The sequence below is a fragment of the Colias philodice genome, chromosome 21, assembly GCF_061535455.1.
Source record: "Colias philodice isolate Cphi_HAF_F1 chromosome 21, ilColPhil1 Martin Lab GWU primary, whole genome shotgun sequence".
NCBI lineage: Eukaryota > Metazoa > Arthropoda > Insecta > Lepidoptera > Pieridae > Colias > Colias philodice.
In genome coordinates this window covers 8,268,593-8,281,821 of record NC_143106.1, presented here as the reverse complement: position 1 = coordinate 8,281,821, position 13,229 = coordinate 8,268,593, and the positions used below count along the sequence as shown (strand labels likewise).

Sequence of the window (13,229 nt, the reverse complement as noted above, 5' to 3'; positions counted from 1 at the left end):
ATAAAGTGTATAAAATAAATAAATAAAAATAAATATATTATATCATCGACCAAGAGCGGAGCAATGCGGGTAAAACCGCGGGACACAGCTCTAAACACAGCTATAATCTATGAGCGGCAATAACGAAATATTAGATTCATACAGAATCGAGATAAATAACTAATAATAAATAAATAAATAAATAATAACAACCAAACAGGATTTTGAATGTTATTAATGCTTTTCTATTTCTATTAAGTAATCAAATAATCTATATATTTTGAAAAATTTATATACAGGGTGTCCCACTGTTGGTATACTAAGCTCAAAGGAGGTTATAGTTTTGCATACGCTGAATACGTAAAAAATACTTGTAAAATTCCAGACGCATTTTTTTTCAAAAAGATGAATTCTTAAAACTCTATGTGTACACCCATAACAAGCAACCCGCCCAACTTTGATACAAAATGCTCACATTGGAGAAGCGGTATATGCCGGCTGCGCGAAGCTAGAGAAGAAAACATGGATTTTCAGGAAAAATTTAGCAAAAAAATTTTTGACGTAATTTTGTAGTTTAAGTATTTTTTACGTGATCAGCAATATCAGTATATACAAAACTACAAGTTCCTTCGCGCTTATTATACCAATAGTGGGAAACCCTGTATAGGTATACGTATCAGGTAAGTATATTGCATTGAACGAATATTAGTATATTTTTTTGGGAACTATATTTTCTATCACCAAAATTTATATTTGTCATCAAGTTGTATCACCTAATAAATAGATCTATCACCACGAAATATTTTCGTTCTCAGATAAACAAAAATTGTTCCCAGGTATGAATTATCAAATTAATGTTAATATATGTGTAAAATAAGAGATCGATAACCAATAAAATTATATTGCATTACATGAATATAAACTTCGTTCTTATAATAACAGTTTTGTTACTTAAATAATAGCTCTGTGCTCAGAATGGTAGATCTGTCACCAAATAAATCGATTATCGATCCCTGACTGCGACTCCTTTTTATTTGATATTTTGTCACCAATACAGTAGTAACATTTTATTTCGTTCAGATATTAAATTAATAGTATTCGTTACCAATTTAATACATCAATTTATAATTTTAATGAAAAAATGATCAAAGGGGCGGAGACAAATTGGCGCGCTTAAAATTTGAATAAATATTGATTATTTTAACTTTAATTAAGTGTTTTATCTACTATTCTGCTAGCCATAAGCCAGCTATTTTAAACCAGCGCTGATTGTTCAGTGGTAATTATTTTAAACAATAAATATTGATTATTTTGACTTTAATTGTTTTATTTACTAGTTAGTTACTCTGCTAAAAATGTTATTTAAATATAATTTATACTACCAGTGGAAATTTAGAACCTTGGGAGTCTAGTTAAGTAGCAGAATCTTTTGGTTGAAACGATGATGACAACCCTAATTTTTTATTTGAACTTAATGCAATTTTCTAGCACAGTTTCTAGTAACATAATATGATTTATTGGTGATCTCTTTAAATTAGTTTGCTTAAATACTTATTAGGACACACCTATTATAATACATACAAAAACATTTATTTGGTACTAGACCTTATATCTCAGGATTTTAGGTGATTTATTGTGGAACTGATTTTGCATTGTTTGGTGACTACATTTTGGTGACAGATCTACTATTTTGAGGACAAACCCTATTATTAAAGAAACACAAAAGTAATTAAATTGGTGATAGCTTAAATGATACCCTATTTTTTTAATTCTTATTTAAACGATTCGATCGATATAAGTATACGATTTAAAATTATATTTAATAGAAACAGCCCGCATAGACCGACCTATTTTAACCTTATTTTAACAATACTATATTTTTTTCCCCATACTTGTATCTAATTATAAATAATAAAACAAGGTCATTATCTTATTGTGCCTTATACGTATATAAACACAGTTATTGTGAATATCATAACATCTAATTGTAGAAAAACAACGATTTAAATACATAATGGCTCTTACAAATACCACTTATTACAATTTTCAATGTCGTGCCTTTTTAAATGGGCACTGTATACCTTTTAATTATTTAAATACTGTTTCCCGTGTGTACCTACTGGCAGAATAAACCACGGGCAAAAACATTCATCCGATACTGAAGATTTTTGAAGAAAAGAACCTCCTACTATTTTTGAAGTCGGTTAAAAAATAACGTTCGACCCAGACAATATTTTCGTATTATGTATTTGTATGGATCATTGAAGAATAAAGACTTAAAAATACTTCTATACTCTTTTCACTTTAGCTCATTACATGGAGTTTATGGGTGCATTTACCACTATATTAAATTAAAAAGAATATTAAATTGTCAATTATTAAGCTATTGCATAGCTTCTATCGCGGGCCTTGAGCGCGGGGACCGAATCCAGAAATTCCGTAACGAAAAACCTCACGCTCCCCACTCCGACGGGCGCGGAGGTGGAATACTTATTATGATTTTTTTTTCATAAACAATTATATTAAAACATTTGCAAGATATTTGTCAGAGCATTTTGTGTAATTACTTTTAGTTTTGGTTTTATCTGCGATAAACCACTTTTATCGTGACAAAACCAAACGTTTATCTCGAGAAAAAAAGAGCGCCAAAAGTGGTTTATCGCAGATAAAACCAAAACTAAAAGTAATTACACAAAATGCTCTGACAAATATCTTGCAAATGTTTTAATATAATTGTTTATGAAAAAAAAATCATAATAAGTATTACCATGTCAAGTAGAAAACGTAAAAGTGTGAAAATTAGAGCTAACTTGGTGATTTTTTTTTATCGAGTAAATTTTAATATTTTATGTTTTTGATTAAACAGAATCGTTGAACATATCATCTTGTTTGATATATATTTTATTTTTTAGATTTGGTCTTGAATATTACACGTATCATCTAATAGAAGATTGGTAATTTTGCTTTATACGCACCCTTAAACGCAATCTTCTTTTAACCTCATACACTAGCAAAAGCATGGACTATAGCTAGTATACCTGTAATATGTTCATCAGGTAGATGTGGCTGCGTCTTCAGCCACCGACGCAGTTCCTTCACATCATCAGGGGTGATGCCAGTGTTCTTTTTGTATTCCTCCTCCAAGGGGAACGGTGGAATCTCCCCGGCCACCATTTTCTGAAAGTTTGAATAAGAATTTGTAGTTACTTTATATGAATGAACCCATTCTAGAGAAAAGTCGTAGAGTTAAATATAATTATTCATTCATTATACCTAGGGTCAATAGTGTGTAATTGTGAACAGAGGTGATTGGATACAACTCCACTTACACTTTAAATACCTATTCTAAAAAGCTCTTCTTTTACAAGTGTAAATAATATTTCATTTTATAGATCCGATTCCAGCTTTTAAACGTTTGGACATTCATCTGACTGATTATAGAAAAATATTCTTGTTAGTTGTTTACAATCACCCCTGTTCACACTTCACAATTAGCCACATTGACTATACCTCTATACCTGTATATTGGTGCTTATTTTAAAACCAAACCTAACTAACTCAAACCATAGGCTGCGGGTGCAATTATTATAATAATACTTAGATAGTAGATACCTATAATAACCATATTATACGTATTTACAATATTACTAAACCATTTTACCATCTATTCACTGACCCATGAATGTAGGCATAATTTTATTTAAAGAGAAACTAGGTACTTATACAATTAATTGCTAAGAATTTTTTTTAAATAATAATATAATATATATATATATATATATATACATACATACATTATTTATACAAACAAAATAGATAGTTTAATTCAAATAGTTAAAAACTGGCTTTAATAAGATAAATAGTCATAAAAGTATTTTAATGTCACCGATCCTTGATAAGTGTGCAAAGTTTGAATTAAATATGTCCGTATAAAGTGGTTCAAAATCGACTAAAAGAAACGGTTACATACAAACATACAGGTGAAGCTAATAAAAGCGTGTTCATAGCGAGTATAAAGCGGTTTGACAACACGGAAGTTAAGAGGTCAAATAAAAAAATAATTTGGAAAATCCAAAAGTGCACGCCTCATAATTTTTTTTTAATAAATATTTATTAATTATTATTTTTGTTTATTTAATAACAATTAAACCACATCGAATCAGACCCTGAAAAATGAAAGGGTTCTATTCCTGAGCATACTCAAGCGTAAGAGAAAAAAATAATTTGGAAAATCCAAAAGTGCACGCCTCATAATTTTTTTTTAATTATTATTTTTGTTTATTTAATAACAATTAAACCACATCGAATCAGACCCTGAAAAATGAAAGGGTTCTATTCCTGAGCATACTCAAGCGTAAGAGAAAAAAAAGACTCGATTAGTAAAGTATTTCGGTCGCTATCGTGTTAACAAGAAAAAGGATCCGCACATACAGACACACGGACGTCCAAGACAGAACTTTTTTAAACTGTTTTTTAACTAGTTTAAATAACAAAAATGACATCAAAAATATCATGAACGTTAAAAATAGTGTTTTTTCTTAATATGTGTGTGTATGTATTATCTTACAAGTGCAATGTATGATACATAAAGACATTTTAAGTTTGAAAAATCAGATGTTTTGCGCGAAGTGACAGTAGTACCCACCTCAACGCTTCGCTTATGAGGCGTGCAAAAGACTCGATTAGTAAAGTATTTCGGTCGCTATCGTGTTAACAAGAAAAAGGATCCGCACATACAGACACACGGACGTCCAAGACAGAACTTTTTTAAACTGTTTTTTAACTAGTTTAAATAACAAAAATGACATCAAAAATATCATGAACGTTAAAAATAGTGTTTTTTCTTAATATGTGTGTGTATGTATTATCTTACAAGTGCAATGTATGATACATAAAGACATTTTAAGTTTGAAAAATCAGATGTTTTGCGCTAAGTGACAGTAGTACCCACCTCAACGCTTCGCTTATGAGGCGTGCAAAAATAAGCACTAAATATGAATCAGGAAAACTATATGTGCACTAAAACGAACTTTTAAACTAAAACTTGATTTTAAATGTATATTTCCATAAAAATAACAATACAAAATATAGGCGCAGGCAGGTTGTGTCATTAAATACATAATATTATTAGGTATTTAAATTATATATATCTAACTATAATTATCTTGACATACGTATAATAAAAAATTAAAAATAAATGTGTCGCTATAAAAATAATGACTTGAAGTAGATTGATAAGAGTATCCTTGAAAATTCATAAAAACAAAACAGCAGAACGGATTTTTTATTAGCATTATTCCTTCGTCAGCGTCTATATTTATTTTTACAATATAAAATGTTTACGTTCTGTTGTTAATGCATCAAACAATATATAAAAAATCTGTTTTATAGAAATATGTTACCTACTGTATGCGAGGAGGGTTAAAAGGATATTTTCATAAGTTTTCAGCATTGAAAATATTTTAGAATTTAGATATATATATGTATATGCAGCAAGCAGATCAAAATCATCTACGCAAGCACTGGCTTGTTTGTGAAATTAATTAAAATCAATTCTTTACCAATTGCATTATTATTTATTATATTGGCTGTATTTTGTAAAGTATTGTAGTTAACTAGTAAATATAAATAACTAGCTTACCAGTTACCGCCCGCGGCTTCGCCCGCTTTGTCTAAAACATAATAAATTATATACTAAAACCTTCCTCTTGAATCACTCTATCTATTAAAAAAACCGCATCAAAATCCGTTACGTAGTTTTAAAGATTTAAGCATACATAGGGACATAGGGACATAGGGACAGAGAAAGTGACTTTGTTTTATACTATGTATGTACCTAGTGATATTTATAACGTTACCTATTCTATGAACATAACATAATAATGAAGCTATATTATATTGTGACAAAACTGGTTTTAACTTAAAGTGACTTAACCTTCATAGTTATGGTTTTTTTTGTACTTGTGCCGTATTAAAGCCTATATAATCGACTTTGCCTAAAAGAGGGTTATGTTTTTCGAGTGTATGAAGAGAAGTAGGTAATTTGAATTTTCAGATTAGGTACATAATAGCTATTTATGTTTGGGAACTATATTTTCTATCACCAAAATATATATTTGTCATCAAGTTGTATCACCTAATAAATAGATGTATCACCACGAAATATTTTCGTTCTCAGATAAACAAAAATTGTTCCCAGGTATGAAATTATCAAATTAATGTTAATATATGTGTAAAATAAGAGATCGATAACCAATAAAATTATATTGCATTACATGAATATAAACTTCGTTCTTATAATAACAGTTTTGTTACTTAAATAATAGCTCTGTGCTCAGAATGGTATCTGTCACCAAATAAATCGATTATCGATCCCTGACTGCGACTCCTTTTTATTTGATATTTTGTCACCAATACAGTAGTAACATTTTATTTCGTTCAGATATTAAATTAATAGTATTCGTTACCAATTTAATACATCAATTTATAATTTTAATGAAAAAATGATCAAAAGGGCGGAGACAAATTGGCGCGACAAGCTGATTATTCAGTGGTTATTATTTTTAAGAATAAATATTTATTATTTTAACTTTAATTAAGTGTTTTATCTACTATTCTGCTAGCCATATAAGCCAGCTATTTTAAATCAGCGCTGATTGTTCAGTGGTAATTATTTTAACCAATAAATATTGATTATTTTGACTTTAGTTAATTGTTTTATTTACTACTCTGCTAAAATTTTTATTTAAATATAATTTATACTACCATACCAGTGGAAATTTAGAACCTTGGGAGTCTAGTTAAGTAGCAGAATCTTTTGGTTGAAACGATGATGACAACCCTAATTTTTTATTTGAACTTAATGTAATTTTCTAGTAACATAATAATATGATTTATTGGTGATCTCTTTAAATTAGTTTGCTTAAATACTTATTAGGACACACCTATTATAATACATACAAAAACATTTATTTGGTACTAGACCTTATATCTCAGGATTTTAGGTGATTTATTGTGGAACTGATTTTGCATTGTTTGGTGACTACATTTTGGTGACAGATCTACTATTTTGAGGACAAACCCTATTATTAAAGAAACACAAAACTAATTAAATTGGTGATAGCTTAAATGATACCCTTTATGTTTTATTTAGTTCTCTAACGTTCATAAGAATTAATTTTTGAGTTTAAATTAATTATTTTTTCCATTTTTATTTGCATTTTGCGTGTGAATTGTAGGTAATTAAATTAAAGATAATTAAACAGTACAAAAATTAATACAAAAATCTAAGGTTACAAGTTCTAAGCAAGTTTTTTATAAGTAATAAATTGAATAAAGAATTTGGGAAACATATAATTTTATGCCACAAAAATGATAATTAAAGACACAAAATTTTCAGCTATTTTATAATAACTTGGTTTGGCCATTGTCTAGCACTTAGTCCAAAGATATCACAATTTATTAAACTATATCCTATACTAATATTATAAAGCTGAAGGGTTTGCTTGTTTGAACGCGCTAATCTCAGGAACTACTGGTCCGATTTGAAAAATTATTTCGGTGTTAATCTAAGGGTGTTAGGCTATAGGATGGCTATAGGTATAATATCATCACGCTCAGACCAACTGCAACAGGAGTGGAGCAATGGGGGTAAAATCACGAGGCACAGCTAGTCATGACTAATGACATTATTTATATTATATATTATAAAGGCGAAAGTTTGTAAGGATGTATGGATGTATGGATGTATGGATGTTTGTTACTCTTTCACGTAAAAACTACTGAACCGATTACAATGAAATTTAGCACACATATAGAGGGTAACTTGGATTAACACATAGGATAGGTTTTATCCCGGAAATCCCACGGGAACGGGAACTATGCGGGTTTTCCTTTGAAAACGCGGGCGAAGCCGCGGGCGGAAATCTAGTATCACATAAATCTTGTATTGCGATTGTTATTCAAGTCACAGACAATTGACTAAGTTATGGTTTGTTTATTTACATAATATGTGATCCGAGATTAGCATACAAATGATGTATTATTGAATCACATTTGTATCAGTTACTAGCGGTCCGCCCCGGCTTCGCCCGTGGTACATGTTTACGTTTTCTCTCCATAAGAACCATCCTCGTACTTCAAGGAATATAATAAAAAAAGAATTATCGAAATCGGTTCAGCCGTTCTCGAGTTATGCGCTTACCAACACATTTTGCGATTCATTTTTATATCAGTTACTAGCTGTGCCCGCGACTTCGTCCGCGTGGAATAGTGACTGCATAGTAGGTAGTTACTACTTAACTTTTATTGAATAAACACGTACTACCATAAATAATTAAACGAACTGTTAGTAAAATTTATTACTAAACTGAGCTAAAAAATAAAAATAAATACCTAGTTAATTTTCTACGTAAAATTTATTTTAAATTATGTCATATTATTTTTAGGCACCAGGAGGGAAGGGAGCAAATTTATTTTTCTTCCTTCCTTGTATGGATGTTTTTGACAATATATCGTGCAGCAACTGAGCGCCGAGACAAACGTCAAAACGCAAAGGAATAGAATCCGCTATCGATACTAATTGACATAAGCGTATGATGTTTTGCTAAGGATTTGTTCACCCTACCAACGACGACGACGACCACGAACAAAATTTTCATCCAGTCGCAATTTAACAAAATTGTGCAAAACACAATTAGAATAAAATATTAAAATTTCCTGTCGTTCTGGTGTCAATTTTTTTTTTTGAGATCAATGAATGAAAAAATAGATTTTTCGTAGAAACGGTAAAATTATCTATAAAAAAACTTCAAATACATTGTTTTCTAGGAGCCACCGTTTCTACGAAAAATCTATTTTTTCATTCGTTGATCTCAAAAATAAAAATTCCAATCACCAGAACGACAGGAAATTTTAATAATTTATTTTTAATTGTGTTTTGCACAATTTTGTTAAATTACGACTGGATGAAAATTTTGTTCGTGGTCGTCGTCGTCGTTGGTAAGGTGAACAAATCCTTAGCAAAACATCATACGCTTAAGACAATAATTAGTATCGATAGCGGATTCTATTCCTTTACGTTTTGACGTTTGTCTCAGCGCTCAGATCTTTCCTGTCTCACGCCTGTAGTAACTAAACCGTTTAGACCGTGCAATAAAAATTAAATAAAAAAAAGACCCCAACGCAACGAAGAAAAGTGCATAGAAAAAGGAAAAAATGTTGTGTGGTTTTATGAAACCACGGTAAAAGTGAAACTTAGGCACAAAATTATCGTATTTGTACGATAATGACTCCGAACAGTGCTTTATACCTACTCGGCAGCCGACCGTCACGCGACATGCGCTACACAGACTAAAAAGTTTGAGACGATGTAATAAAAGTTTCACTAATTTTACAAACTTCCCGAAGATCTTTAAAAATAAATACCATTTTAAATATTTATAATAATAAAAAAACAAAGTCATCGGGGCTGCCATACCATCATTATCATATCATATACAATTATATTTTTTTTATAATGGTACTTAATTTTAAAGATCGTCGGGAAGTTTGTAAAATTATTATTTATTCCTTTTCCTTCGTTGCGTTGGGTTTTTCTTTTTAATTTTTAAATTTTTAACTTCGGTTTCTTATTTTCATGTGATATTTTCAAGTGAGCGAGACCTACCTCTACCTCCATATTACATTCCTACATCATATTGATATCTATAAGTTTGTTGCTCCTTGGCATCTTTTAAGTTGGGCCGTAACCGTGCACAAATTGTAATGGATCACAGTGGCAAAAGAAGTGGTATCTTTAGGAAAAAAAATTGCCAAGAGCCAGGCCTATGTGGCTTTGAGTAGAGTTCAAAATTTCCAGGGTGTGGCTATCCTCTCACTCCCATATCCCCCTCTTCTTTTACAGACTTTCAACCCTTCTCTTTCCACACCTAGTAAGCACGACCACACCTAGTAAGCACCTAGTAACCTGGCAGAACCGATTTTGATCTAAACCATATTATCTAATTATACCTATATGTACACGTCATATCCTGTCGTTTGATGCTCCATTTGGTTTATTTATCTAACCACTGTCACCCCTAAATGTAATAAACGGATGAACCGATTTCGATAAAACACGTTGCTCTTTTATATTTTGATACGCCGCTTGAGTATATTATTTGACCACATTCGATTTTTGTTCATTCCCACTTTCACCGCTGTAATCTAATAAATGGATAAACCGAATTGGATAAAAATATAACTAATATTTTTTCCCACATTCCCACTTTTACCTCTATATACCTAGGTATAATAAATGGATGAACCGATTTTGATACACTTTATCTAAGAACCAGCGTCGGAAAATATGCTGCCTAACACGCATCTAATTCGTATTACCTGTTAGCGAGCTACGGTGGCACAAACAGACAAACATAGCGGTCAAACACTTATCACCCATCTTTTTGATGGTTAAAAATGGTTAAAAGGGGTTAAAAATATAATACGACATAATTTAAAGGACATTTTATGTATAAAATTTACCTAGAAGTAAGCATAATTCTAATTTGACCCCTTCCCCCCCCTACTACCTCAGCTTACCCCCCCACCCTTGGGGACTTTCGATATGATCACCTGGACATTTATAAGGAATAATTACTGTAGCGTATAACAAATAACTTACGTTTTATCGTACACTGTACTATAGTGTACAATAGAATGCCTTTGCAAATGTTCGCCGTGAATACTTAAATGGTCATAACTTTTTTATTTACAAACCGATTAACATGAAATAAACACTTAATGTTAAATGAAGATTACCACAATATATTAGTGAAAACCGCATCTAAATCGGATAAGCCGTTTCTGAGATTAGCGTGCACAAACATACAGACAAACAGACAAAAAAATTATAACTACAGTTTTGGGTTTGGGATCGATTTAATAATAACCCCTGCTATTTTTTTACATATTTTCATTGTACAGACATCACTTTTCTAGAATTTTATTATAATATGTATTGAATATTGATTGACCACGCGCAAGGTTACTAATTTCCACTACATCCTCACGCAAATCGTCAATTTTTATGAACATTGAATCTGTAAATAAAAAAAAATCAAAAGATAAGTGTACCTAATTTTAATAAAAAGCTACTAACAAATAAAGTTTTATCAAGAACTAAAGTGACCTTCTTTGGGCGTATAATATTATAGTCTTGTAAAAGTGAAATTGATAAAAATAAAATTTCATCATTTTCTTATTTTGTCATAACTTTAACTAATTAAAAACATGAGTCTAACTATATAATTATAATAAACAATAAATATAAAAGCTACAACTTACCTTTTGTGGAAACGCAAGAAGGCGAAAATTAAAAAAAAGCCGAAGGTTTTTAAAAATGTAACCAATGAACACAATCACTGTTATCTACTATTACCCAAAGAGAATACAAATACTACATCTATTACCTATATAACTGTAACTAACATCAAATAAGAAACATCTACCCTCACTTATAAAAATTTAGTATATTCACATGAAATATAAGCGCACCTGAAATTTACTCTGGGAAGATATGAATTATTTATTAAATTTACAAAAAAAAACAACCTCACCAACATCATAATATTTAAATTATGAATTTCCAAGGAGCGTTAATATTATGTAAATTGATTTAATTTTAATGAAATCTCATAGATGGCGCTGTTTTAAATTTGTCTTTATACTACTAAGATTCATTATACTGTTTCTCTGCCAAAATTACTTAAATGATGTAGTTTTTATAGTGTAAAGGTAGACAATAGCATGGCTTACTCAAAAACAACATTTAAACATGAGTCTTTATATTGTACGCTGTCGTAGTACACGGAATACGTAAGAAAAATAAAGGTTCACAGCTCCTCCCCCGAAGGTGATAGCATGATAATATGTATATAACAGCCTGACCCGACCTGTTAGTAATATTCATGCAAAATTTGAAGTAAATCCGTGCAGTACTTTCTGAGATTAGCCTGGACAAACATACAGACAAACAGACAAACAGACAAACCGACAAACAGACAAACAGACAAAAATTCTAAAAACTATGTTTTTGGCTTCTATATCGATTATAGATCATGGATTATGTATTCTTTTAAAAAAATATTCAATGTACAGTTTTGACTTTCCTACGATTTTATTATATGTATAGATAATATACCTAGTCTATAAATAGATATATCTAAGTACTAAAATTTTATCTCACACAGAGCAAATTTGAATATTTTTTTAAGTTCATATTAGGTAAGTAGGTAGAGATAAACTACGATAACATGGCGCGCCCCTCCAAATTACTGTTTCAATGTGTGTAGTGAAATACAAATATTTAAATATTATATTATTATTATTTATAATAATATAATAATTAAATTATTAATTTTTATTATTATATTATATTATTTATTATGAATTTCACAAATACTTTCAAACGTTTTGAATTTTGGAGGGGCGCGCCATGTTATCGTAGTTTATCTCTACCTATTATGTATCCGTCTCAAATCTCAATGTCAATTAACTTCATGCCACTATTTTCGTAAAGAAGCCTTTCATAATTTTTATCTACCGAAAAACGATTTATAATAGGTATATAATATAGTTACATGGGTAGGTGTAATGTTAAAAAAATAGAGTAGGACTACAAAAATCCGCCTTTTTATGAAGTCGGTTGAAAATATCGTAATCTTATAGGTACCTACTAAATAGCTGGTACAATAATTATTATCGGTTAAATGGTTAAAAAATTAATACAATGGTGTATAAATCAAAGGAATAATAATCCATTTAGTTAATTAAGTACCTATAAACTTTTAATTAGCTTTTTTATGATAAATTAATTCAAATAACACATCTAGTCTATTTGATCTGTTTAACAAATAAGTAGGTATTATAGAGCATCACTAGCTCAGTCTGTGTTTGAAGCATCCGATAATAGAAAAAAATCTAAATATTAGCTAATATTATATAAACTCTCTAAGCAGACATCTACATAGTTCCTAAAGTACATGTTACAGTCAAAAGTCAATGCTGGTCAAGACCAGTTTTGGACAAATTTGTCAAAAACGTTTTTGACTGACTCGAAGCCCTTAGACAAAAAATTTAAAAATTTTTGATGTACTCAATCTATTTTGACTGAGACATAGGCTAGGTATCCCAATGAGATCTGATTATTATGCTATTATCGAGATATTATATATGCTTATTGCTTCGATTGTACTAAACTATTATTTAGT

At 30.2% G+C, this 13,229-nt stretch overlaps 1 protein-coding gene across 2 annotated transcripts in view; it reads right to left on the bottom strand.

The window, feature by feature from the left end:
• Nucleotides 1-13,229, bottom strand: part of LOC149479084 (alpha-tocopherol transfer protein-like) — a 35,346-nt gene that overhangs the window by 12,388 nt on the left and 9,729 nt on the right. For both annotated transcript variants that reach the window (XM_089708875.1, XM_089708874.1), the window contains exon 2: nucleotides 3,018-3,156. In XM_089708875.1, coding sequence (XP_089565001.1) covers nucleotides 3,018-3,153 — 136 coding nt within the window. In that variant the 5' untranslated portion in view covers nucleotides 3,154-3,156. The remainder of the gene's footprint in view (nucleotides 1-3,017; nucleotides 3,157-13,229) is intronic.